The sequence below is a fragment of the Ictidomys tridecemlineatus genome, chromosome 8, assembly GCF_052094955.1.
Source record: "Ictidomys tridecemlineatus isolate mIctTri1 chromosome 8, mIctTri1.hap1, whole genome shotgun sequence".
In the NCBI taxonomy this organism is placed as follows: domain Eukaryota; kingdom Metazoa; phylum Chordata; class Mammalia; order Rodentia; family Sciuridae; genus Ictidomys; species Ictidomys tridecemlineatus.
In genome coordinates, this window is record NC_135484.1 from 2,077,124 (window position 1) to 2,104,009 (window position 26,886).

At 57.8% G+C, this 26,886-nt stretch overlaps 2 protein-coding genes across 37 annotated transcripts in view; one reads left to right on the top strand and one right to left on the bottom strand.

The window, feature by feature from the left end:
• Nucleotides 1–12,535, bottom strand: part of Frmd1 (FERM domain containing 1) — a 27,382-nt gene extending 14,847 nt beyond the window's left edge. For 3 of the 5 annotated variants that reach the window (XM_078018714.1, XM_078018711.1, XM_078018713.1), the window contains exons 1-2: nt 6,801–6,896; nt 1,960–2,103 (exon numbers count right to left, since the gene is read on the bottom strand). In XM_078018714.1, coding sequence (XP_077874840.1) covers nt 1,960–2,103; nt 6,801–6,875 — 219 coding nt within the window. In that variant the 5' untranslated portion in view covers nt 6,876–6,896. Of the gene's footprint in view, nt 1–1,959; nt 2,104–6,800; nt 6,897–12,336 lie in introns of those variants that run through there. The other 2 variants (XM_078018715.1, XM_040283573.2) reach the window with 2 other exon arrangements.
• On the top strand, nt 10,421–20,406 carry LOC120889211 (uncharacterized). Of its 32 annotated transcripts, XM_078018745.1 has the most exons (5): nt 10,421–10,557; nt 11,302–11,629; nt 11,813–11,897; nt 14,302–14,363; nt 15,384–20,406. In XM_078018745.1, the coding sequence occupies exon 5, from the start codon at nt 16,853–16,855 to the stop codon at nt 17,990–17,992; it is 1,140 nt and encodes a 379-aa protein (XP_077874871.1). In that variant the 5' UTR covers nt 10,421–10,557; nt 11,302–11,629; nt 11,813–11,897; nt 14,302–14,363; nt 15,384–16,852; the 3' UTR covers nt 17,993–20,406. The 32 variants fall into 32 exon arrangements, 31 of the variants coding, with proteins under 31 accessions (XP_077874871.1, XP_077874865.1, XP_077874874.1 ...); XM_078018739.1 differs by having other exon boundaries at nt 14,302–20,406; XM_078018748.1 differs by lacking the exon at nt 14,302–14,363.
• Nucleotides 20,407–26,886: the final 6,480 nt, after the last annotated feature.

Below are 26,886 nucleotides of genomic sequence, written 5' to 3' on the forward strand. Positions count from 1 at the left end.
CCGGAGCCACACACAGGGGTACATGGACTCCCAGGATGGCTCCCACGGTCCACAGTGCCTGGCTCGCACCTGAGGGCTGGCCAGCTGTGTCCTTGCCAAGCAGAGGGCCCGACTGGGGAGGCAGGAGCAGGAGACACCGCTCTGGGGCCAGAGGGTGGGACGGTGGGGAGGCAGGAGCAGGAGACGCCTCTCGGGGCTCCATGAGGCCCCGAGCGTGACCCCACCCAGGGCTTCTCACTGTGTTCTGGGTGCAGCCTCCGGGAGGGAAACAGGTAGAAGACGCCCTGGCCACACAGGAGGAGGCCCAGCGTGTCCACTGCAGGCCTCAGAGGGCCCCAGGACCCTGACATCCCCTGCTCAGGTGGGAACCCCGTGCTTGGGGCACTGCCACAGACTTAAGTGCCAGCACTTCCTGCGGAAACGTGGCCCGGGCAGACACCAGGTTCCCAGGGACCTGAACCGTGATGTCACAGCCCGTCCCCGCCAAGCTGTCCCCAGGGAGACTCAACAAACTCCCCGGAGGGACCTGTCACTCTGCCAGACGCCAGCATTTCAATCCCCATCTTCGCCACCCACACTTACAAGGTGAAGGTGCTGCCTCCTGGTCCAGCTTAAAGCTGGGAACTGACGGCTTCTTCCCGTCCCCTCGGCCACCGCGGCCAGCCCAGAGGGGTCCCAGATGGAAGCCAACCGCAGGGACCCTGGACCTGGACCAGTGAGTGCCCGGTCACCTCCCTTCCTCCCCAGGGCAGAGAGTGGGGAAGGGCCTGGTCTGCAGCAAACCGCATGACCCTGCTGTCCCTGAGGTCACAGTGACCTGAGGACCATGGCCTGGCAGCACTGCCCCGTGATGGACGGCAGGGAGGAGCTGCATCCACACAGGATGCCATGGTCCCCACAGAAGGGTCACGCACTGGTGGGAGGTCATCTGTCCAAGGAGACGGCCTGCTCCTGAGTGTCCCTCTCAGACCCTAAGTGCCGGGACGTGGGCAGGCTGTGCAGAGCTACAGCGTCCCCAGCGACATCCGGCAGCCTTCCGCTCCTCTGTGTGGTTTTACAACCTGAAGTTTGATCCAAAAGCCGTCTGTGGAGGCTGTGGCCGCTGGACCACGCCGGCTCCGTCCTGCAGGCCAGGCCTCCTCTGGGGCTGGCAAGCGCTGCTCCTAGCTCTTAGCTCTCTCACCAGACGCTCTCTTGAGGGGAATCTGGTGACTCTGGTGACTTTGGGCACAGCCCTCGGCGCTGTCCTCAGATGGAAGGGGAGGGGCTTTCTATCAGCCAGTGAGGGCGTCCCCGCTTCTGAGGGTGACAATGTGATCCGTCACCCCCAGGGGGATGGTCCGGCCATGAGGGTCCTCACCAAGTGGAGGGGGAGGCCGAAGGGTGGGGCAGAGGTTGCAGAGTGGGAAGAGAGGCAGGGGTCCCGGGGGAAGAGGCCGGGCCCGTGACAGTCACAGCCCGAAGACGATGCAGGGATTTCAGAGGGGCCCTGGAGTGAAAACTCGGAGAAGCCAACATTTCACCAAAGCCCCGTGTGGAGGACAGGGCAGGACCGGAGGGCAGCAGGGCGGAGGGGCACGCAGAGCCACCGCTGTGCCGCCAGTCTCCTGCTCCTGAGGCGCCGTTTCTTCATCGGCCTTTCCAGTCCAGCTTCTCCCACAGGAGGGACACCCAGGGATCAGAGTCAACCCAGGGAGGCATGGACGCTGTGGGAGGGCCAGGCAGCCCAGGACTCTGGACGCTAAAGGGGACCGGCAGCTCTCAGCCCCACATGCTCCACTGGCCCGCATCAGAGTGAAGTGTCATCGGATGTCTCCCCTGGTCCAGGTGCCCCCAGTGCACAGCTCCTTCTGTCCCCATATCACTCTCTGGACATGTGGTGCCCACTGGCCCCCAGTTACCCTCTGGACACACAACCCAACGTTCTCCTGGCCACCCCCTGGGCACATGTCTGCTCACCCCGACTGCCAGCCGCAGCTGCTTCTGGGCGGGCAGCAGCACAAGGACATCCCTGTGCTCTGAGGTCATCTTGCTGTCCCCAGGGTTGGCTCCACTGGGCTGCGTCCCAGCCTCTCTCAGGACCAGCCTCTGCCGGCCAAGCTCCTGTAGGGGAGAGGAGTCGGGTTGTCCAGGGGGAGTGAGCAGCTGGAGTCCCGCCTCCCCTGGGTGGCATCTCCGCACCACCGTCTCTGGTCTCCCCTGGTCATCAGCTCAGGTGGACACTGGCCCTCCCCTCCCAGCTGTGCCTCCTGTGCTGGTGTCTCTGGCACTCGCCGCAAAGGGCCAGGAGCTTGGTGGCTGTGCAGGACAAGGGTCAGGCTGTGAGCTGGGCGTGTGGAGGATGACTGGATGCACGGTCCTGTGGCCACCTCACTGTACCTGGGCAGGGGCAGCTCCACTCCAGGCCACAGACAGGGACCACTGTGTGGCCCCTATAGGAAGGGCCAGGACCCCGGCACCACAAGATGTCCCCTGCAGCTCTCAGAGGACAGAGGGGCCACACAGACCCCTGGACACAGACTCCAGAACCAGGGTGGCCCTGGTCACTGGAGCAGCAGGAGGGCCAGGAGGACAAGAGGCAACGGGAGAGGCACATGCCCCAGTCCCAGGTCAACACCTCCTGCTTGCACTGGCCACAGAGTCAGGAATGTGCTGAAGTCACAGCTCCCCGAGGGACCTCGCCGTGGGGCCCTTTCTGTTCCGCTAGCTGGGAGCTGAGGACGCCTCTGGCCAGAGCCAGCTCATCGGCCCCCTGCAGTGGGCCGGGACAGCTAGAAGTGCCATGGCAGGCACATGAGGGTGTGGGCTCTCAGGAGCCAGCAGTGGGATCTCTGCCATCAGTCTGAGGCCACCGTGGACTCTCCAGGCACTAACAAGGGCCCCAGGAGGCCACTGGCCGGGGCAGCCAACACGGGGCATTTCAGGTCCAGGAGGTTTTGGACCCAGGGGCCTGGCTTGTGGACCTCTGTCCTCTGCCAGGGTTGGGGAGCCTCTTTCCCGTCCCTGAGTCTCAGGAGAAGTCCCTCTTACTGATCCCGAGAGGCTGCTGGTGGATGAACCCAGGAGGGTCCTAAGGGGCAGCTGGCTGGTCTCAGGAGGTCCATCCAGGGCTTTGGAAGATTAGAAGGCCCAGGGACAGGGGGCTCCACCTCACCTCTGCCCACCGCCCCCTCCACTCAGGCTGAGCCTCCCGCCCGGCCTGCTTTCTCTGCAGGGTAGTGCAAGGTCCTTGTCACAGGAGAGCACACGTCCCTTCAGCCAAGGCAAACTGCTCCGGAAGGTGGACACTGGGTTCTGATCATCACTTTAGCTGGTCAGGAGGTGGATGGACGCCTGCCCCAGCATTACAGAGGACAGCAGCTACTGTCTTCCTGCAGTGTCTGGGCACAGGAGGGCCCCAGGGCCCCCAAGGCTGTGGGAACACAGGAGGTAGTGACTGGGAAAGAGCCAGGACAGCTGGGCGGGGGTGGTCGACGGCCACAGAGCCCTGTGGTGGGTGTGGGTGCCCATGTGTCACAGGTGGCGTCTTCTCCGAGCCAAAGGGAAGAGAGACGTGTGTCGTCACTGATGAACAATCCATGGACCCCAGCACAGTGGCATGTCTCAGGCCCAGAACCCAGAGCTGCACGGGCCACCCAGAATGCCCTGCCGCCCAGCAACACCTCTGAGGGACAGTCAGGGGACACTTCATCAAGAAGACAACAGCTTTCTGTCCTTTGAGAAAACAGAAACATGGCCAGATTCCCCAAGTCCACAGCACTTGTAGGTACAGTTAGTTCCCTCGCTATCTGCAGGAACGGGTTCCACACACTGCCCAGAGCCCCAAGTTGGTGACATTCAAGCTCCTTGCTTAAAATGGCACTCAATTTGTGAATAACTCATCACTTTGAGGTGACTTATAATGCCCGATGCAAAGTGACTATGCCGATGCTGGGACACCGCAGGGCTGGGGAGTGAGGCCAGGAAGCCGACGCCTCCCGGCCAAACGCAGTGCTTCCCAGGTATCCTTGATCCAAGCTTGGCTGGTGCACAGATGTGGGGCCACAGGAGCCCCGTGCTGACGGGGTGCACTGTCCCCTGGGCTCCTGGTCAGTTACTGGCCACGGCTGGGATTTCAGGTGTGAGGGGCTCCTCATGGAGATGCCAAGGCAGATGCCAGGCCTCTTCCCAGACGGGCACTCAGTCCCCTCCACCCAGTTCTCCCCTCTTCTGGACAGTGGTGTCATCTTGTAGATGGGCTTGCTGAGAATGTTCTAGAACTCAAGCTTCTCAGTTCTTTACGCCCATGAGGGATAGGCTTTGAAAAAGCAACGCGGGAGTACCTTTCAGAAAGACAAAGGAAGGGGGTGCTCTGAACTGCCAGAGGGCAGCAGCCAACAGGACAGGCCACGTGTGGGGACTGCACTAACCAGGTGTCCAGAGATGGCCGTGTCCACGGTGACAGGGCGCTCTGGCTGCCTGGCTGGAGGGACTGCCCATGGGCAAGTGTTGTTGGGGGTGACAGGATATTCTATGACGACGTGGTGGCAACGGTTACACGACCCTTAAACTTGCTCAAACGTATTGAGCTGCTCACTGACGAGGAATGCACTCTGTACAACGTAAACCACGTCTCCATAAAGCCATCGGAATGCAGGACAAGTCCCACCACAGGGAGGACACAGGCGGTGAACGTCCTCGGCCCCAGCCAGCCGCGGCAGGGGGCCCAGTGCCCGTGAGCACGTGCTGTGTGGGTGCCCTGAGTGCACACACACGTGAGGGCCGCCTGTGCTGGGGTGTGTGCACACGCATGTCCTCTCGGCACCGCTGGCGGCTCTAGGGACCCTCCCTGCGGGCTGTCACGGCCGCAGGGAGGACTTCAGGGAGGGGTCGCTCTAGGCCACAGCACCCCCCTCAGGGTGGGGGTCTAGGTTGACGCAGCACCTCCCTGCCACCTGCACACCTGTCACTTCCCAACTGTCCTGTGCCACTCTGCCCTCCCAGCTGCCATCTGACCACCACCTCCACAGGGGGCCTGCTGAGAAGAGCCCGCTGCCCGCGGTTTCTGAGCACGTGAGGCTTCCCACACGCCTCAGGCTGAAGCCTCCCCAGCAGGGACAGGAGTCAGGGCCACACGGGGCACGTCTGGCACCCCTTGGCAGCAGGGCGACACAGAGAAGCTGAGGGCCCCCTCAGGGCCAGGCTCCCACGCTTCCAAGGCCTCTGTGCCCAGGAGCCCCTCAAGATTCACCAGTCGTGAGCCGGACTGTGCGACCTCGCAGGTCCCGAGGCTCCGTGTGGGCATCCGCGGGTGGGCTCCGACTCCCACGCGCCTCCCTTGGACCCTCCGGGCTGGGCAGGACCTTCCAGAAGGGTGCCGGAGGCCCGGGCTGGGGAGTCCTCAGTCGTGAGTCCTGAGTCGCGGCTCACGTTAGGGGCTGGGGACGAGGTTGCCCGCAGGAAAGAGCCGCCAGGGACTGTGCCGGCGCCATGGGCAGGGCCTGGTGTTTGTCTGCTGCCCACTCAGACCTGATCAGGCCCCTCGGCCCTAGTGACCACCCAAGGTCCCACGAGCAGGAGGGGCCCCCCACAGCCCTGGTGTCCTGCCCCTGGAGCTGCCTCTGCCTTTCCAACTGACCGCGGTGGCAGGGCTGGGAGAGGTTCCACAGGGGTCAGCCCTGCTGTGGACAGAGGTCAGCAGGTGTGACAGTCACATCCCTGTTCACCTGGCTGGCCACCCTCCTTCCCTGCAGGTGGGAGTGCCGTGGGCAGGACCTGCCCCCACCCCCAGGACAGGGACTGCAGAGCCCCTGAGGGGCCAGCTCCTCTCCGGGACCTACAGAAGACCAGGGTCTGCCTCCAGGCACCATGCCAAGTGACAGAGAGCCCAGGTCACCTGCCCTCGGGTGACACCCCATCACTAGGGGTGGAAGGGTGCCCTGGTCAGAGGGCAGCATCTTCTAAGGGTGGAGGAAGGCGGCAGCCATCTGCTACAGGCACCAGGCAGCCAGGTCTGAGAGGCGGGCGGCTGTGAGGCTGAGCACCTCTGAGCATCCGAGAGGCCAAGGGGGAGGACACCCCCGCTTTCTGCCACGTCCTTGCTTACAGAGACAGGGCACGGGGACTCTGGGACTGGCATACGAGACCCGAGGACAAGGTGTGGGGTCCCCGAGGACCGGGGTGGACCCTGGCCTGGACTGGCCCTCCTGACCCTCTCCCCTGGAGTCATGCTCTGGGCTGTGTCATCTACGCAGGGTGGAGCAGGACCTGTCCCAGTCCCACCCCTCCCGTCTCGGCCTCGGGATCCTGTGCCCAGGCCCCTCCTCCCCCACAGGCTTTCGGGGGGCACCCGTAGGGCAGGCTTTGGCCTCCTGGAAGGAAGCCGAGGGGTGGGCGGGGGGGGGAGCAGTGGAGAGCAGGGCAGCTGGCTCCAGGGAGGGTCAGGCCCTGCCCTCCCAAGTCCTTTATTGCTGGTCTCAGCTCAGGGACTTTCCCTGTCAGCCCAGAGGGCAGATTCTTGGAATTCTCTGCCTGCTGGGTCCTGGCACCCCAGGTGTGACCCAGGCTGCAGCAGCTGTCAACTGGGCGTGTTAAAGTGTCCCCACTCTCCACTCAGAAAGAAGATACACGGTGTGGACAGGCGGCCCACGATGGGTGCCCTCTCTGAGAGACCAGAGGGCCAGAGCACACGAGGCTTGCAGACAGACAGCTGGACAGACAGGGCCCTCTGGGCGCCGGGCTGCCCACACCTGCACACACACACCTGTCATGCCAGCCTTCATAGCCTATACAAGTCTCACGCTTTCACACGCACAGGTTACCTGAACAGACACCTGTCCACCCACCGTTCGCTGGTGTCCATCCTGGGAAGCTGCCGGCCACTCCCGTCCTCCCATTCACAGGACCCGGGGCTGTGGCTCAGGAGAAAGACACATTTTGGAAAGTAAGATCTATTTGGCCAAAGGCTGCCTGATGCCCAGGGAATAGGGGTGGAGGGGCGTCCAGCCTGCAAGCTGGTGCCGGGCTCAGCGGGGGCCTGTGGCCAGCACACCACACGCACACCACTGTGGTCACTGTGGTCATGCTCAGCAGGGATGGCGGGGCCCTGAGCCGCTGCACCTGAGTCCCTCAGCTGTGTGCAGATCCCACACTGCCTGTGCGTCCTGTGTCACAGTCCTGGGGACACATGTCGTTTCCCGAGAGACCCTGTTTGTGTGGCACAGGGCAGCTCCTGTAGCCCTCGCACCTGGAGGGGCCAGCCTCAGGAATGTGGCCGAGAGGAGCCCCAGGGCCTTTCCTGAAAGGGGGGATGGGGTGGGGCATTGCCATCAGCACTGTTTAGGGCCATGCACGGGGACAATAAAAGGTCGACTGGCTCTTGATGCCTTTCAAGTGGGCCCCTGATGGCGCCAGGGTGACCCTCCTGAAACCCAGGGCCTGTTGGCAGGGAGGGGAGGAAGGCAGGCCGCTCCCCACTCAGGTTCATGAGGAAGTAGGCTCTGCCCCCTGCTGAACCCAAAGCTCCTGGCCACGGCACCAGAGCCTGTGAGCACGACACCTGCTCCCACAGGGGCTGCAGCCACACCATCCTCAGCAACCTGCATGCCTCCATTCATCCAAGAGATATGTCCTGGGCTGCTGATGAGCTCTCGGCACGGCCCTGGCCCCTGGGAGTCCACCACAGGCCTGCACGGGGACCCTGATGGTCCAAGCACATCAGCACCTCCCAGCCATGCTCCCACCTGCATGTCCACCAGGGCCCACCCTGGCCGTCTCCAGCCTGCACTGTGGCTTCAGGGTCTCCTCTCCCCCGTCCTCAGCATGCAGTCCAGGGCTACAGCTGCACCAGCCCCCAGGCCTCTGCCTGCTCCACGCAGCAGTAGTGTCAAGGCCAAAGCACCACTTGATCCACAACTTCTGACAAGGTTCCTAGATCTCTGTGTAAGCAAATCTTGGGGCCAAGAGGCCGAAGAGTCTCTGGGAACAGTTCAGAGACTGCTCACCAAGCCTGCGTTGGGAGCAGAGTGAGTGTGTTCTGGACCTCACAACTGGATTCTCTGAAAAGCCACCCTGTCCGGTCCTTGATAAGTCTACCTTGTGCCTGTCCTGCTTCACTTACAGAGGAAGAAGAGTTCCACAGCAGGAGGAAACCTGCACTTGGTGGAGGGAGATGAGTCTAGGGTCTCTGTTCCACATGCTGTGCGTGGTTTTAGAGTGGCAGTCAGAGCTTGCTGTTGGGTGGAGGCTGCTCTCAGGAGATGCCTTTGCTGCACAGATGACCAGTGTCCCTGCCAGCCACTCACTCGCTGGTCATCATGGGTCAGTTGGCTGTGAAAACCCTCCCTTGCTCAGCGAAAACTGACCTATTTAGTCCCCCTTCCCCTCTTATAATGAAGTTGTTTTATTTTTATTTTTGGTAAATAGGGTTTATTTTGCAGAGCAATCTGAGGTGCACAGAGGATTGGGAGGAAGAGTCAGAGATTTCCCACCCAGATCCCCCACCGAGGGCTCCCCCTGCTGCACTGATGGCCCCACACAGCCACATCACTCTACCCAGAGCCTGTGGCCCACGTCAGGGCTTGCTCCTGGTGCTGGCACCCGGGGGGCTGGACAAATCTTGGCCCTGTGTCGATCACATTAGGGTCACACAGTGATTCCGCTGCTGAACTTCCTGGCCAGTTTCAGCTCTGCAGAGCATGACCAAGCCCTGTGTTTGGAGGCTGCTGTGTTTCCATGTGTTCCCACGGCACAGTCCCACGAGAAAAGGGTTCACATTACTTCCATTTTACAGCTGAAAGAAATGGATGCCCAAAAGCAATGTTTAAAATGCCCCCAAAGCAGAATCAAGCCATGAGACGAGAACCAAAATACCAGCAGGGGCTTCTCTGGCCCCCCCAAAGGCCACGGCCCTGTCTGTGACATGCAGCCCCAGCACCAGCCCAATTTTCAGGGCCTCAACAAGTTCTGACCCGAGGAGGCCTGGCGGCTGGAGGGCCCAGGGAGCAGAGACTCGGAATCCACCGAGCACACAAGGTGGCTCCTGCAACTTCAGAGAGGGCCACCAGGAGACAGGACTAACGGCACGGAACGTGACTTTTTCTACACCTAAGATCACGAATTTACAAGTCAGGGATCAAAATCTTAGACGGGGGGAACCGAACAGTCAGAAGAACACAGCACTTCAGCCACCCAGGGACCGGGTACCCCTCGCCAGCCGAGTGCTGGGCCCAGCACGGCCTGCGCAGGTCCCTTCCTGCTGGCTGATACCCCGGAGGGACATCGTCCACCGACAGCACAGCAGATGGGCTCTGTCCTGGGCCGTCCATCTGCTCACTGCTCAGGGGTCAGTGGACACAAGCCTAAGTGGTTTCTGGAAGGCCAGACACCCACAGCTTGGCCACAGCACAGGGGCAGCTGTGGCCCTGGAGGTCAGGTGGACCAGGCTGGAGCTGCTCTGCCTGCTTTCTGTGTGATCTTGGCAGTGCCAGTCACACAGCCCGCATCACCACCCAGGGGAAGGCCACCAACCAGCCATGTGGCCCTGAGGACTGCAGACCCTGGGCAGGGATCTGTCCTTCCCTCGGAGCAGACTCCCAGAGGGGTTCTTGGGTCCAGCCCGGGTCCTTTCCACGTGGCCTTAGAAATCCTGCCCCACACCTGGGAAGCCCAGGCCTGGCAGCGTTCAAGTACGTAACTCAGTGCTTGGACCTCGGACCCCCGCCTCCTGCAGCCAGCCCTTCCCACTCCCAGCTCCACAGGGGCCATTCCTCCAAATGTCAACAGCAAACCCTCAGACCAACAGAAACGTCAACCAGCACAGTCAGCTTAGCTCAAAAGCCTCACCTACCACCGCGGTGGAATGCAGAGGGTGGGGCCTGGGGGCAGTGTCTTGCTGTCATCTGGTCCCCTCTCGTGGGGCTCAGACCTGGTTTCTGGGAGGACCACCACACGCTGGCAGCATGAGAACCACCTCAGGCAACACCAAGCAGCCGAGCAGGTGTGCGCTGCACTCTGGTGGCCCAGCCCACTGCAGACCCCAGGGAGTCCCCGTTGATGAGGTCTGAGGCCGAGCAGGTGTGCGCTGCACTCTGGTGGCCCCAGCCCACTGCAGACCCCAGGGAGTCCCTGTTGATGAGGTCTGAGGCCGAGCAGGTGTGCGCTGCACTCTGGTGGCCCCAGCCCACTGCAGACCCCAGGGAGTCCCTGTTGATGAGGTCTGAGCACCTCCCACCTCCTGGGGCCAAGGCCATCGCCACCTGGGGCTCCTGCAGGCTCCCCAGTATCCCACCAGAGGTGTGTAAGAGCCACCTGCAGATACCTGGGCCACCTACTGCCTCCGTCCCATGGAAGGAGAGGCCTAGCACACTGGGACCATGATGCTTTTCTGATGAAGACCCCATGGGACAACAGGTGACACCTGGTAAAGTTCAGAGCTGGGTGTGGCCCAGAGCTACCATTCAGAGTTGAGTCCTTTAAAAATGGCCTGTTAAGTCCCCGTCAGTCCAAGTGCCAGGCTGAGCTCGATGAGGACACTTCAGATGAGACCCAAGAGGGAGCTGGGGATGGTGTTATTGTTTGGTAAGCCATGATCCTTTCTAGAACACTGAGATTTCTGAACAAAGGGACCTCTGTAACAGGAAAGAAAATAACTCTACCCCAAGACAAAGGAAATATTTGTGAAACGCGGGACAAAATCTGCACTGTAAGGTGAACCCCCACCCCCAGGTTCCATAGTGCTGTTTGCCATGGTGTGTGCACCCCTGGTGCCCAGGTGGGTACTGGATAGGCAGCGGAGGAAGGCAGCACAGGAGTGCCAGAGCTCTGGTGCCGCCTGCCTCCGGGGAAGGCTGTTGGGCCTGCTGCTCACAGGAGATGAGGGCAGAGCTTCCCTTTGCAAAGGCTGGCTGGTGGCAGGAGCCACTCTGTGCCACTGAGTTTGGGATTCCTCCCTTCTAGAAGACATGAAGGCAGCCCTCCCTGGTCCATGTTTGGAGGACTGGCAGAGAGCCTACCTGAATGGGGACCAAGAGAGACAAGGAGACTCAGGCCAGCGCTGGCTTAACTGGGCCTGGGCAGGGTGACAGCTGAACAAGCCCTGCCCCTGTTCTGGCTGCCACCTGCTGAAATATACTCTAGAGCCTGAGACTACTGTCCCCCTTGGTGTTTGCAGGACTAGGGTTCCCTGCCTGGGAGCTCATGCCTCCTGCTCACTGAAGGGGCTTGGCAGGCCAGGGAAGAATCCTGGAGATTCAGCCCCCGTTGACAATGTTGCTGTTTCTGGAAAGTTCTCCATAGGGGCTTGGACCCTCTCTTCATCTGTAGGGTATGTGTCCAGACCTGGACCTCACAAAAGCCTACTGGAGCATCCCAAGCCTGCCCAGCGGCTGGAAGGGGCCCTGGAGAAAAGCCTGCCCAGCCTCAGGAGGCCTACTCGATGTGCCGGTGGTCATGCAGGGCTGGGTCCTCCTGTGGCCTCATGTCCAGGAATAAAGCTGCCAGGACACTGGGCACCAGGAATCCCACATGGGGTCAGCCAGGAAGAGACCAAGTCTAGTGCAAAGCAGCCTGTGGGGTCCTGTGGGTCACTGGACCTGCTTCAAGGTGAGCCTGGAGGCTCCAGCGGTGCCCAGCTCCCCCACAGCTTCCTGTGGTGAGTCAGCGCAGGGGGGCTGCAGGTCCACAGCAGAAGGCTGAGGTTCTGAAGCTTGGGGCAGGGGGTACAGGGCCACCAGCTGGCAGCCCCCTACCCAATACCCACTTGCTCCAAGCCCACCTTTCCAGACCCTCCCTGAGCAGCAGATATTCTCACCTGTGTTCCAACCACCCTTTTCAGGAAGGGAAGGAGCTGGAGGCTCAGAACAAAGGAGACCCTGTTCTGGCTTCATCATTAACCCTCAGGTGTCATTTCCTCACCTCCTGTAAGTCCCCCTCCCCCCAGCACCTGCACCGTGTACTCATGCTGCCCCTCAGGCAGCACTAGGGCTGAAGCTGCACCTGCCCTCTCCGCAGAGCCCTCCCCCTCTGGGTGCGCCTCTCCCCCATTCCCACCACACCTGGATGGGGTGGGGGGAGACTAAGGCGGCTGCGCCTGCCTGGGGAAGAAAGCTACCTTGGAAAGGGTGGTGGGAAGAGGAGTGTGGGAGGCCAGGGTCCGGCGGAGGGCGAGGGTCAGGCGGAGAGCGGGCTCCCTCCCCCGGGCGGCGACCCCTAGGACCGCAGACCCTCCCCACCCGACGCGGCCTCTGGGTCAGCGGGACAGGGGAGGATCCCGCACAAACCACGAAACACGGCGACGGGGACGACCGTCCGCGCCCTGTCCCCTAGCCCGGGACCCCGCCTGGGGGTCTACGCGCTCACCTGCGGGCTGGGCTCCTGTCTGGTCCGGGCACTGGCCTGGACCCGCTGGAGCTGCAACTCTGGGCTGGAACCGCGGGAGGCGGCGACCTGGGGATGACGCGGCCCGGGCTCCCGATTGGCCGGCGCGGCCCGCCCCTCCCCTGGGATCGCGTGGGGCTGCAGAGTCCCGGGGTCGCTGTCCCGGGGCTGCACAGCACCGTTTCAGGGGCCGCCGGTCCGGTCCTCAGGCTCACTGCTTCCCGGGGTGGCCGCGGCGGCGCCCCGTACTCAGAGGGGAGCGCGCAACGCAGAACCCGCTTGCCTGGCCTGGCAGCTCTCCCCTGACCTCAGGGCTGGCCAGCATCTAGTGACCCCGCCGCCCTGGGCCAGACGCACGCATACAGTGGGTACTATCCTTCGCTTGCCTTGTGGGGCAACCACAGCAGACACCCGCAGCCAGGTGAAGGACTGCGTCCTGGGTCAGAGCGCTCGCCTGGTGGGACATGCGCGGGGCAGTGGGCAGAGCCCGCTGTTCCCTGGGCACTGGGGCAGGTTCAGAAGCCGGACTCTAAGAAGCAGGAGATGTTCTCCGCAGACCACGGGGCCAAGACCTCACAGGGGAAGAAGGCCTGGAGCGTACTCTTCCTGGGTCCTGGTGGTTTGCTCCCCCAGGGTGACCAGGGAGATTTAGGGCTTGAGCAGAAACCTTGAGGAGACGGGGGAGAAGGGAGGTCCAGACCCAGGGCCTCCAAGTGCAAGGACAGAAGGCGGAGTTGAGAGGTGCCAGGAGCAGGCCTCCTTGCAGACCTGAGGGCTGGGGAGGGCCCTGCTCTCCTGTTCTGACCGCAGTCGGGTATGGGCACCAGCATTCTGCCCCAGGCTTTGTGAATTTCTACTCCTCCTTTCCTGCCTGCACTCTGCTCCATGGGTTTCCTTCAGAGCACTTGGGATTGTTTACTCTTTCAGTTTGACTGGCTCCTTCAGGCAGAACCTGAGCACCCACAGGGCAGACATTTCAGTCTGTTTTGTTTACAGCTGGACTCTCCGTGGGTTGCTGGTGCTGGAGAGTTACCTTTCGCATGAACATCGGGCCAAGCTCACACGGACTGCCCCATGAGTCATGTTTTCCTCTACACCCTCCCAACGTGGACTTCCAACCCCAGTTATATCACAGGTTCACTTGCAGTGAGATTTACCTCTCTCTCCTTGAACTACAAGACGTAACTATTCATGTCTTTCTCGTTGTTGGGTGTGAGCTATTTTTTAGTACTACCAACTGTCTACTGAATACCGTGTTCAGTTTTCCAGTGAATTCTGCCAGGGAGAAACCTACTTTTCCATTTTACAGAGAAGGACACTGGTGGCCAGAGGGAATCAATGGCCTGGTAAGGCTGCAGGGCTAACCCACTGGGCGGCAGGCCTTGCCTGCCCAGGGCCTGCAACTACGAGGCGCTGTTTTTCATTCATTGCCCACCCTGTGTGCTCATACCCAGGGGCCTCCATCTCTGTAGGCAGTCAGAAAAACTCTGGAACAAATGAATCTATTCACAAGCCATTATGAGTTATCCATTAGTTTTAATTTACATTCATCTGTCAAAACAGCCCAATCATTCTCTCATGTGATCAGAGCAAAGGGCAGACTGACAGGAGCCGTCAGGCAGGTTAAGAACTGGACCCTGAAGCCTGGCTTGGGGCCCACATCTTGACTGTCCCTTTCTTGCTATGTGATCCTCATCAGGTTACTGAAGCTCTTTCTGTCTCAATTTCTCTGCCTATAAAATAGGGAAACTAATGGGATGTACTTTTGGGGTGTCTGAGGATTCATTGCCATAGTATTTGTAAGACATTCAGAAATTTCCTGGCAGGAAGGAAGGGCCTTGTAAGATCTAGCTTTCCAGTTTTTCTATGGAGAAATGAAAGCACCATGCCCAAATTCAGTGGCTCCTCTTTGGGTTTTTAATTCGTCTTCCTTTCTCTTCCTTTGAGCTACTGCCGTAGCAGAGCAATGAGCCATTTGGATGAGGATGGTCCTTGTCAACCATGAGCAGGTGGGCTGCGTCATCCAAGAGTTTGCACAGTGAGGGAGGAGGGGGCGGAAGCCGCTGGTTGCTGGGTACACACCACAGACCAGTGTGATCCAGGAACTCACGACCCCGGGCGGTTCTAGGTCACTGGTGCCTTTCCGCTGTCTTGGTGCCAGGTGTTTCATTTTGTCTTTGTTTATGAGTGTGCTAGCTTTCCATTATTGTGATGAAATACCTGACAAGAACACTTTATCAGGTAGGAAAGTTTGTTTGGCTCTTGTTTTCTGAGGTTTCAGCCTGCAGCTGGCCCTGTTCCTCTGGGCCTGTGGGGGCACAGCAAACCATGGCAGCCGGAGCCTGTGGCAGAGGAGGCTGCTCACCCCAAGCCAACCAGGAAGCAGGAAAAAGAGACGGGGGAGGCAGGACCCAAGGGCCCTCAAGGACACACCAAGGGGCTCACCTCCTCTCAGTAGGGCCCACCTCCTAAGGTGCACCACCTCCCAGTAGCGCTACAGGCGGATGAAGCCTCCCACACATGGCCCTTAGGGCACTCCAGATCCCAAGGACAGCCCAGAGCTGGGCAGAGAGCCGCCTCCTGTCCTGTAGCCTGGAGGGGTCCCTCTGCACGTCCTGCCTGGCCCTCCCTGTTAGGGTGCGCTTGGTCCCTCTGCTCGTCCTGCCTGGTCCTCCCTGTTAGGGTGCGCTTGGGCCCTCTGCATGTCCTGCCTGGTCCTCCCTGTTAGGGTGCTCTTGGTCCCTCTGCTCGTCCTGCCTGGTCCTCCCTGTTAGGGTGCGCTCGGTCCCTCTGCACGTCCTGCCTGGTCCTCCCTGTTAGGGTGCGCTCGGTCCCTCTGCACGTCCTGCCTGGTCCTCCCTGTTAGGGTGCGCTTGGTCCCTCTGCACGTCCTGCCTGGTCCTCCCTGTTAGGGTGCGCTTGGGCCCTCTGCACGTCCTGCCTGGTCCTCCCTGTTAGGGTGCGCTTGGTCCCTCTGCACTGGAGCAACTGTCAGGAAAAGTGTTTTTGTTCTCATCTTTGTTTTTCAGAAGGGAAGCCAGGGGACGCCTCGCACACGGCTGGTGGGAGCACACGGCGGCACAGCCACTGGGAACATAGCTTGGCTTTTCCTCACAAAACTAAAGACGCTCCTCCCTTCGCTCCAGCCATCTCTCCTTGGAATTTAGCCGAGGCTGAAAACTTACATTATCACAAAGAACCATGCATGAGTGTTTACAGCAGCTCCACACACAATAGTTCAAACTGAGAGGCTGGCGGAGGGGGGGCACCCTGAGTTACCAGCATGGCACACTCCTGTGACATGCCCGGGCCCTGGTAGGCACCTGAGAGTCCTCAGAGACGGTGCCCCATCTGATCCACGGGAGGGAGCAGAGAGCAAGTCACACACTGCCATCTTCCCATGATTCTAGTGTTAGAGCAAGCTGTGAGTCCAGCCCTTACCCAGCTGCGAGGGAGGGACAGCGAAGGACTTACAGATGGGCCTTTAAACCCCGCTGTCATTCAGCTGCATTCCATTATCTCTAAGTTGGCACTGTCCCCAGCAGTGGCTGCTGGCTGCATGTTGCTCTTGAACATTTGCAATTGGTCCAAGTCGAGATTCACGTAAATATAAATGGAACAGATTTTGAAGATTCGGTATGAAAACAAATGGCAGAATGTTGTTTATTTTACGATATTGCTACGTGTTAAATGGTAGTATACTGCATTTCTATTGAACTGGGCCCTAAAAGCAGAGAGACACTCAAACCAACCTGAACACTGGGGGCCAGGGCCAGGTGGTGGCAGAGGCTGCAGTGACCTGTTTGCAAGCCAAGGGCTTTCAGGAAGAGCTGGCGACCATCAGAAGCCACGAAACAAGGAAGGGAGTCCACCTACGGACAGATGGGTCCATCTCCTTCAGTATTTTAGAGGTTTATTGACCAGGCTTCTGGGTTTTAATAAAACAGGATTTCACAAACTCTTGATTTAGAATAGTAAGTAGAAAATAGTAAAAATAGATTTCTACTAGAGAACTTCTGAGTCTGCAAATAAGTTTTGAAAAGAGGGAGAGATTGGTGGGGGTGGTGTGGGGAGAGAGAGAGAGTGAGAGAGAGAGAGAGAGAGAGAGAGAGAGAGAGAGAGAGAGAGAGAACACTCTGCAAGGACAGGTGGCCTTGATGGTCAAGACTAGTTCTCTAATGGACTGGACTGGGCTCGGGGACTCCACTTGCCTGAAGCCATGACCTGTGTCTCTAAGCCAGCCTGGCGTGGAGCCGTGGAGACTGGTCATTCTGACAGGTCTAAGGATGCAGGCCCCCAGTCCAGGTCCTCCATGCGCAGCGTGGAAGTGGGCAGCTTGGCCAAGCTGCAGGGATGGTGAGGTCTCTGCTCAGATTGGGAAGGGAGGTGGTCACCCTTCAGATTCTGGGAAACCAACCACAGTTTCTGGTTCTTTAAGTTACTGTCCTGGGAGAAGCCTTGCTTTGACCTCACAGATGCAAATTATAATTGGTGGCACATGGTATCAGTCTCCTGTCGCTGCTGTGACAAAGGACCCCAAATCAGGCGGCTTAAAGCATCAGGAACACACATCCCTGTGTGCTGGAGGCAGGAGTGGGGTCAGGCTGTGGTGGGCATCAGGAGCACACATCCCTGTGTGCTGGAGGCAGGAGAGGGGTCAGGCTGTGGTGGGCATCAGGAACACACATCCCTGTGTGCTGGAGGCAGGAGTGGGGGCAGGCTGTGGTGGGCATCAGGAACACACATCCCTGTGTGCTGGAGGCAGGAGAGGGGTCAGGCTGTGGTGGGCATCAGGAGCACACATCCCTGTGTGCTGGAGGCAGGAGAGGGGTCAGGCTGTGGTGGGCATCAGGAGCACACATCCCTGTGTGCTGGAGGCAGGAGAGGGGTCAGGCTGTGGTGGGCATCAGGAACACACATCCCTGTGTGCTGGAGGCAGGAGAGGGGTCAGGCTGTGGTGGGCATCAGGAGCACACATCCCTGTGTGCTGGAGGCAGGAGAGGGGTCAGGCTGTGGTGGGCATCAGGAGCACACATCCCTGTGTGCTGGAGGCAGGAGAGGGGTCAGGCTGTGGTGGGCATCAGGAGCACACATCCCTGTGTGCTGGAGGCAGGAGAGGGGTCAGGCTGTGGTGGGCATCAGGAGCACACATCCCTGTGGGCTGGAGGCAGGAGAGGGGTCAGGCTGTGGTGGGCATCAGGAGCACACATCCCTGTGTGCTGGAGGCAGGAGAGGGGTCAGGCTGTGGTGGGCATCAGGAGCACACATCCCTGTGTGCTGGAGGCAGGAGTGGGGGCAGGCTGTGGTGGGCATCAGGAACACACATCCCTGTGTGCTGGAGGCAGGAGTGGGGTCAGGCTGTGGTTGGGCGTGCTCTCTGCAGGGCCCTCAGGAGGACGCTCCTCCCTCCTGGGGTTTCTTGATCCTACTCGCCTCCCTCATCCCAGGGCCGAGCCTTCTGTGTCTCTTTCTCCCCGACAGGGATGCTGTCGCATTGGACAAAAGGCCACCCTGGGTCAGTGCCCTCACCCTAAGTGATCACGTCCTGGAAGGGCCTGTTCTGAAGTCCTGGGATGGTTTGCTGGTACTGGGTCAAGAGTCGGCGGGGGGCCGGCTAGAGGGGAAAGGCCCATTTTGATTCCCCTCATTTTCAGGCTCACAGCAGAAATTTGTCAGCAGTACCACAAGTCAGGTGCCCCGGTCTCTCCCAGGCCACGTGGACGTTTTGACAGGAATGGACCTGGCTTCTGGCCAGCTGAGCTGAGCGGTCAGCTGTCAGAGGGTTCCATGGCTAGTGGATGGCTCCGGAGCTGGCGGCTCCTTGGTTGTGATAGGGGTACCGCCTTCACCTCTTCAGTTGGCCCATGGAATAGGTGGCATAGGGTGACACTGCCAGCTGAGAATGCCGCCATCACACCACCAGATCCCAGCAAGTGCCCAGGTGCAAAAGCGAGGTTCCAAGTGAAACCCCAGTTCTGCGCTCAGGGGCCCAGGTGGGCTCCAGTGCGGCCGTGTGTGGGGAAGGCAGCCTCATTGTCCTGCCGGCAGAGACGAGCGTCAGGCTGAGCCGGCGGCTGAGCTTCCGTGGGACTCAGAAACAAGCCAGGTGGAGCTCACCTCCAGCCTCGTGTACAGAGCAGAAAGCTTGTCTCAGGCGTCCCCAGGAGACTGACCAACTCCTCCACCATGCACACGGAGTCTCGAAGGCTCAGGACCGCCACTGTCCATGAGAGATGGCAGGGGTGGGGCCCACCACCCCCCTGGCTGCAACCAGGGTCCAGGTTCCTTCCCGCAGGCCTCTGGCAGACACACAGGTACGTTGTACCAACCCTTTTACTAACTGGGCTGACTTTCAGGAGTTTGCTCCGAGGCCTTCGGAGGTCAGCAGGGTGTCTTGCTCAGAACGTGCTCGCCCAAATGGCCCTAGGAGGCTCTTGCTCCTTAAAAATATTCTTTGTGCCCTAGCTGTCTTCCCCCACTGTTAGCCTGTGGGTAATCAGCACCTCTCCTCTCCCCTCTTCCCCTCCCCTTCTGCTCTGCTGCCGCCTGGCAAATCAACCCAGGAAGGCCTTCGAGCTGGACCTGAGGTGGGGCTCGGCTCTGAGCAAGTGACCAGCTGGTTTGGCTGTGTGAACTGAACACCCTTCATGTTAAAAAGGCTTCTGGACTAGGTCTGATTCTCGGCTGAGTGCTGGGGACTGCGCTTGCCCAAGGGCAGAGGGCATGCGGTTGGCCGGCTTCAGACTCGCCCAGCCCATGCCAGCCCGTGCTCTTTCCAGGCCAGCAGCAATGTTTTCAGTGCGACCATTTGCTCTGGCGCACCCAGCCAAGGGGCACCATCCCAAACCCAGGGGCTCGATCGTTTCAACACAGGAATCTTGGCAAGAAATAACGCAGTGCTGGGCTCTCGGTTCATTGTACCATCAGGGAGAAATCTGGAGGAAGCGAGGTGGAAAGTAGCAGGGGAACCTACCTAGATTTGTCTCAGAAAATGGAGTTTGGACCCTGTCTGTAAATGAGTCCCCAGTCTTGTTCATCCATGTAGAAATCACGCAGGCCGCTGTTAGGGGCAGCAACAGGGTCCAGTTCCTTCCCGCAGGCCTCCGGCAGACACAGACAACCTGCGGCGTCGGTCAGCTTCACGTGGCCACGCAGGCACCGGAGACAATCACTCATGTTGGCTCAGCTCTGGAAGCTGCGGTCATGACCAGTGGGCCCCACGGCTCTGTCCCCGTGGCCAGGTGACCCTTCACCCAGAAGCTCAGGGCAGAGCAAAACTGCTGGCCTCACACAAAACAGCAGAGCAGGGGCGGGGCCCCGATCCCCCAGGGACCTAAAGACCTGCCAACTGGCCCCCTAAATGTCCCCCACCTCCAGACACCAGGCTGGGGACCAAGCCTTCAACACTAGATTCCTTGGAGGACACAGGATCCAGACAATGGCACCCAGAGAGGGCTCCTCAGCAGGACCCAATCAGTGAGAGTCACCAGGGCGCCTGGGTGGGGTGGAGGGGGCGCATCGCCAGCTGGGTGGCTGAGACCCTGGACAGCCAGCAGGATCCGAACTGACCTCCCCAGGCCTTGCTTTCGGGCTCTGGCAAGCTACGGACTTGCGTGGAGGTGCACACATGCTCCTCTGGAGACTGAGGACAGGAGGCTGCAGGCTCCACATGGCCCAGGTTACACCTCCACTCACCCTCAGCGTTTTCTGTTCAGCTCTAATCTGGCACGCTGCTTCCAAAAGAACGAACATCATGCAAAGTTCAGCAGGAAGCAGACTTCAACATCCACAGTGCCCTGAGAATCAAGGAAAGATTATGAAATTATTTTAAGAAAAGGAAAGGACTATGTTTAAAAATATTGCTAATGTTAATAACATTATTGCTATGATTATTATTTTGAGCAACTTGTTGTAAAATGTCATATTGGAGCAAGTAAACCAAGAAGTGAATTTAAAGAACGCTAGTGAAAGCCAGACATTTTTATAACATATTATAAAATATGACTTTGAGTTTCTTACCGTGATTAAAATTAAAATTTTCTATTTTCCTAAGTCTAGTGATTTAGCCTGTATACTTCATGCAGAAAGACTTTGTATGTGGTAATAATGGGGCCAGCAGTCACCACCCTGAAATAGACAGCATTCTCATCTGAATTATCAAAATAAATCGGCCAGTAATTTAAGATAATCATAAAATATCAAATCAGGCAAAAAGACATTACGAATGTAAAATAAAAACAGGAACCACAGGGAAGAGCCAGTTGTGGGGCATGAGCTATCAGGAGCTGAGGCAGAAGAGCTGGGAGGCCACGTGGTCAGAAGGCGAGTGAAAGAGACAGAAGTCGCCTGAGAAAATGAAGCCAAGGGTGTGACCGGAAGCTCGTGACGATGACCTCTCAGTGCCAGGTTCCAGGAGTCCCCAGGAGAATGACTGTAAAACAGTGACCCAGGTGAACTATTTTGGAATCAAACATCTAGAGGCCTCTGGGTGACAGTAGGGGTGGGCCAGAGAACAGTGAGGTCACACGGGCCGTCACCGTGGAACAGGAGCGTGTCACAGACCTGGGGGGTGTTCTCCAGGGACAGCCCAGGCAGCTGCGGGGGGCTCCCCCACGGTGTCCACCCCCTGTGGCAGCCTCCCAGGAGCCCAAGGAGGACGGGGTCTGCGCTGGGGAGGTGCCTCACGGCCTGCGTCTGTCCAGCCTGCTGGCCTCCTCGCCCTGGCACCCCCGCCATGATGTGGCCTCAGAGTGACCTTGGCATGCAGCGTCTGGCTCAGGCTCAAGCCCCCAGTGCTACCTGGAGCGTGGCTGCCACGTGGCCAGGGGCAGGTGGAGCGTGGCCGGCGAGTGACAGCCTCTGCTCCCGTTATTCCACCAACATCAGCCTCCCAGTCCCGGCTCGTTGCTGGGGGCAGGATACTGTGGTCCCCCGTGTGCTCTGGGTGACAGCTGGGTGCCCAGGGACAGCATGAGGGACACCCACAAGAGGCCCCGTGTGCTGCCCTTGTCTGCACCACAGAGAGGGGCCCCTTGGCCAGCACCTTAGTGGACAACTCAGAGGGGTGGGATGGCACCCAGAGGACCAAGGGCCCCCTCACCAGCTTCCCCAGCTGACCTGGCCTCACGTGTGAACGTGCCTGCTGACCCTGGGCCCAGCAGGAGAGGCTCCTGGACCAGCTGGACCTGCGGGAAGAGCGGTGGAAGACCCGGCCAGCGAGTCCAATGCTTTCCACGATGACACGGTCATCAGGCTCCGCGAGCTCCGGAAGCACTGGGTCCCCCCTTGCACAGCCCACGTGGGCCCTCTCCCCGCAGCGCTTGAGTGCAGCTCAGTGACCCAGAGAAATCCCTGCAGTTGGCTGAGTCAAGCCAGAGCAATGTGATGAGGTCAAGGGCAGGGCAGGGCAGGACCAGAGGCTCCACCACTCTGGAGGAGACTGTCCCTGACTGAGGACAGTGACATCCATGCCCTCCCCCTTGTGGTTGATTCCTGACTCCACAGGCTCTGCTCACAGGGGGCTTTGGCCAAACAAGCAAAACCCTCTCCGCTTTTGCTGGGAGTCCGCCTGGGCCTGGGAGCGATGGGCCGGGAAGCTGTGGGTCTGTGTAGGACACGGGTGCTCGGGCGCTTTGGTGTCCTGAGGTTCCTTTCAGGTGCCCTCGCCTGGCTGGGATCCTGCTTGCGCCTCCCTGGCCCTTCTTACGTCTATCCTGCAGCCTGGTGCCTCGGGGATCATGGCTCTGCAGCCCCAGTTCCCAGGTGGAGGCTGTGGTCACTCTACCCCTGAGTGGGCTGCAAGGCCAGCAGAGGCTCGTCCTCCTCCAGTCTCCCCTCGTGAAGTGAGAGGGGCAAGCAGAGCCTGAGGAGTCTGGACGGTGCTGCCAGGCCTCCACTCCCAGCCTCCACTCCCAGCCCAGGTGGTCTGCCCTCTGCCATGTGGGGACACACCATACCCCCTGGGAGTATCTGCCGCAGGATGCATACGGAAGTTTCTGGGGAGAAAGAATGGCACCCTTGTTAGCCCAGGACTGTCCCCTGCCCAGGGGACCCCAACACCACCTGTATGACACACAGAGACTCAGCACAGGGATGCTCCCAAGGGAACCCACGAGGGTGAGGGTAGGAACAGGGAAGCTTCTGGAAAGTGAGCTTCAGGCTCTCGGGCTGGGCCCGAAGGAGGTGAGGAGAAGGCAGGGGTCTCGTCCCCAGACACAGGGCCTGGGGCAGGGGCCTCGGGAGCTGCAGTTGCTCTGCGTGGGGTTGGTGAGCCTTTCCCCAGATCTGGACGAAACGGAAGGGGGTTGAGGGGAAGGAGCATGCTACTGTTCATTCTACTGCTGCATTGAACCCCTAGCTCTGACCAGGCCCCGCAGAAGAGGTGCGTGGGTGGAAGGCAGAGGCGAGATGACCAGTGCGCAGTACTGGTCACATGCTGAATCCTGTCCCTAGATTCATGTGCTGAAGTCCCAGTCCTGAGCTCCTCAGAATGTAGCCTTGCAAGGCAACTTAGGCAAAAAGGGTCATTAGGTAAAATGAGGTCACTTGAGTGGCCTTGAACCAGCGGCTGGTGTCCACATGGAAGGGTGACTTACGGTCGTCCGCGGCCCAGAGGCCCTCAGAAGGAACCAGCCCTGTTGGCACCTTGGTCTCCACTTCCCGCCTCCGGGACCTTGAGGAATGGTTTGTATGACTGGAAACATGTCTGTCGGTGCTCTATTGGGGACACCTAGTGGTCCAGCACATCCTATTTGGGGACAAGCTGGCAATTGCAAAGAGCCACTAAAATGTCCACACTCTGACACACCAGTCCACTTCTGGATATTTATCCTCAGCAAAAAACATAACGAAACCTTTAAAAAGTTACAGACACAAAGATGCTCATGAAGTTGAAGTTTCTAAGGCAGCAATAAACTTGCTAACAGTGGGAACATTACGTCGTTACAGTATAGAATAGCAATGGAACATCATGCAGTGTTTAGAATTAAAATATGAGGACAATGGCTCGCGATGAAGGTTGAAAGTCGTGCTTAACAATTGCAGGGGAAAGGGGCCTAGCTGGATTCTGCACACGCCTCGCTGTCGTTAAAATTATGTGAAAATGTGTTCTCAGAGGGTGAAGAGCTGACAGGCCCAGGCCAAACAGTGTTGGGAAAAAGTGTTGTAGTTTTATTTCCCTAAAAACTTCTTATTTTATAGAAGTTTCTCATATACAAAACTGTCTTTATAAAGTGGAATAAAAAACTGAGTCAAACCAGGTGCAGTGTCGACGCCTGTGAACCCAGCAGCCCGGGGGGGCAGAGCAGGAGTCTTGTGAGTTCAAAGCCATGTTGGTAAAAGCAAGTTGATAAGCAACTCAGTGAGACCCTGTCTCTACATAAATACAAAAAAAAAAAAAATAGGTTTGGTGGTGTTGCTCAGTGGTTGAGTACCCCTGAGACCAATCCGCAGTACCAAAAAAACAAAAATAAAAAACCTGAGTCAAGAGGATTCCTCAGAACTGTCTATGGAGCTGTGTCCTGTTGGCTTGTGTGCACATGTGCTTGCAGATAGCCCCCGTGCACAGAGCACACACGAGCTCATGCACACCCATCATGAGTATATGTGCGTGCATTCTTGCACATGGACACACACATGTACATGTAACACACCCACCCACATGCACATGACTGTATGTGCATGCACCCACATGCACTTGACTCCTGCACATGTGCATGCACATGCATGGACACACATACATACATGCATGCCTTGAACACATGCCTGCTGTAGACTGTACATCTGTGTACAGTAATGTGCTTTTAAAACCCTTCAGTGTATTCAAAGAACAATCTACTATGACTCTGTCCAGATTATAAGTGCGGCTCATTGTGGGATAGTGCTTTAATCCAGTAATTTAGAGTAGCAGGACAAGGCTTGACATTATGTGGTTACTTGTCACCTGTTCTACAGCTACTTGTGAAGGTTTCAAATGTTTTCTGATACAAACATTTGGCAGAGTTGGAAGAGAAGGACACTCTCCTCCACAGAAGACTTTTAGCCAGGTGACATCATCTGGAGAGTGAGGTAGCTGCTGTGGACACTTTGAAGTTCAGGAGGACGTGACCGACCAGCTGTCACCCTGTCCTGGAGCTTCTAGAAAGGCCATCAAATGTGAGAAAGAAGTCCTGGCACCCTCACTGGGAGGAAGAACCCAGGCTGTAGACGGTTGCAGGCAACATGATCACTCCGTCACTCAGCTGGGCAGGAAGCTCCAGGGTCTCACTCTTCACACCAACAGCCTGGAGGTGCACAGAGTTTCTGATTTTAAAAATCAATTTAAAAAAAATGTAGCAAGGAACAAGCAGATGAAAATAACCCTGGGAAGGCTGGAGGAGACGAGAGACAGGGACGGGCCACGGTGGCCTGTGGGAGGACCCTGCAGCTGCAGTCAGGGAAGGCTGAAGAGGTCTTTGACACGAGCTCCAGACCCCTGTTGAGAAGCAGGTCCCAGATGCAGACAAGACTGACCCGAGGACACAGGACCTTTGGAGCATATGAAAGGCAGGTTCTTCCTTCACACTCTCCACCAGAACAAAGGCCCCGAAGTTAAGTACAGAATGCAAAGCTGCAGAGCAGTGGCCCAGTGGTTGACAGTGCTACCCACATCTCAAGTCTCAACACCTGCTTACCCAGATGTTTACACAGAAGAATGCACGCTGCACTGTGATTTGAAGACTATGAGATTAAGAATTTGGAAAAACATTTATGGCTGACAATGTAGAATTGGTTTGAAAACGTTGCTTTGCATCAAGACAACAGACTATTTTTGAAGATTATAAAAACTATTTTTTCCACATGTGAGTTTTTTTGTTATGTAAAGGTACAGGATACAAAACTATATAATATTGTCCAAACTTTATCTTTGGTAAGTGGAAAGAAATGCATTAAAATGTTAACAATAAAAATTAGAACTAAAAATTTTGTTTTCTGCATTACATTTTTAATAAAAAGTTGTGAATGCCAAACAAGTTCTCTTTCCCATGAGTGGCTTGCTGTTTAGAAAAGAATTAATTCCTTGGAGCTTAAACACACGATGGCCTTCCATCTAAAATTCTCTGAGTTTGTTAGAGCAAGCAAGTTGCTCTCAAATGGAAATGTGGCATATTGACTCCAAGTCCTCCTGCTCGACTCCTGCAGACCCACAGCCACGGCCTGCGCACGGCAGCACACGCCTCATCACGCTTGAGGCTGGCAGCTCAGGTTGGAGAAACCTGCCGGGCACAGTCTCAAGGGGGCTGTCTCTGCAATGTGCCAGAATGTGCTCCTGCAAGTATTTGCTGGTGAGAAATGGGTGGGGGATCATCAGGTCTTTCCTGCAATCCCAGGTTGCAGAGGCATGGTTGGTGTGATTTGTATTTACCAGAGCCGGGTTTCCCACGTCTCAGAATTTTGCATTTATGCCGATACAAGCTTTTCACAAAATGCTGAATGTGCTTTGATTCTGTGACTGTTGGTGTTTCTTGGGTGTGATCTGAGGTCTGCAGACCTAAGAGGTGGGGTGGGTGGCTGCAAGGGGCCCCTGCCCCAGCCCCAGCCTCTGGGGGTTGGCTGGCCTCCTGGGTGACCTTGGTCTCTAGAAGTGTCCCTCGAGCCCGGCGTCCACCTGCACATGGTGTGTGTGTCCACATTCCTTCCTCTTTCCATAAGGACACAGGCCGGGTTGGGGGGGACCCACACTTTGGAAGTGTGACCCCAGCTTAACTAGTCACATCTGCACTGAAGCTGTTTCCGAGTAAGCTCATGTTCTGAGATACTGGAGGTTAGAACCTCAACCCTTGAATGCTGGGAGGACCCAATTTCATCCATAGTTTTTCAAAAGTTTTTGGTAAAATTAGATTAAATAAATGAGAAACGAGTAAAAATGTTTACTTTAAAAGACTATCCTTCAGTCTGAGATGATGTCTTTTCTTTTAATTTGTTGTAAGGAGATGGATGCTGTGACACACGCCTATAATCCCAGTGACTCAGGAGGCTGAGGCAGGAGGATCACAAGTTCAAAGCCAGCCTCAGCAATTTAGCAAGACCCTGTCTCAAAATAAAAGATAAAAAGTCTTGGGGGTGTGGCTCAGTGGGAAAGTGTGCCTGGGTTCCATCCCCAGAACCAATAAGTAAATACGTTAATTTAATTTCAAAACTTTCTCTAAGGTGCTTACGATAGCAGAGATACCTTCTAAAGCTCTAATGTCCCTCTTTGGTAAAGTGAAAGCTGCCAGGTTTATGCCCCCTGCTGGGGGGACAAAGGACAGTCAGTGTAGATGGTGAACGGTTGGGTCAGGAAGACGGGGAAGAGTCAAGAGGACATAAAATGCTGATACCAGCAGAGCTCCCCGCACCTTTGCAAGGTTACTGCCTCCAGGGAGTGTCCCCCCAGGAGCTGTTCAGAAAGCACCTCCTGGACGCTGCCTGCCTCTGGGCAGATGAGAGGTCCCTTCTGGCCTCTAGGCAAGGAAAGGGGAGGAGGGGCACGAGAAGAGAGGTGAAGGGGCAGGA

Bases quoted from the DNA above. Each gene is read 5' to 3' on its own strand.
- LOC120889211 (XM_078018739.1), top strand. From the start codon at position 16,853: ATGGTATCAGTCTCCTGTCGCTGCTGTGACAAAGGACCCCAAATCAGG.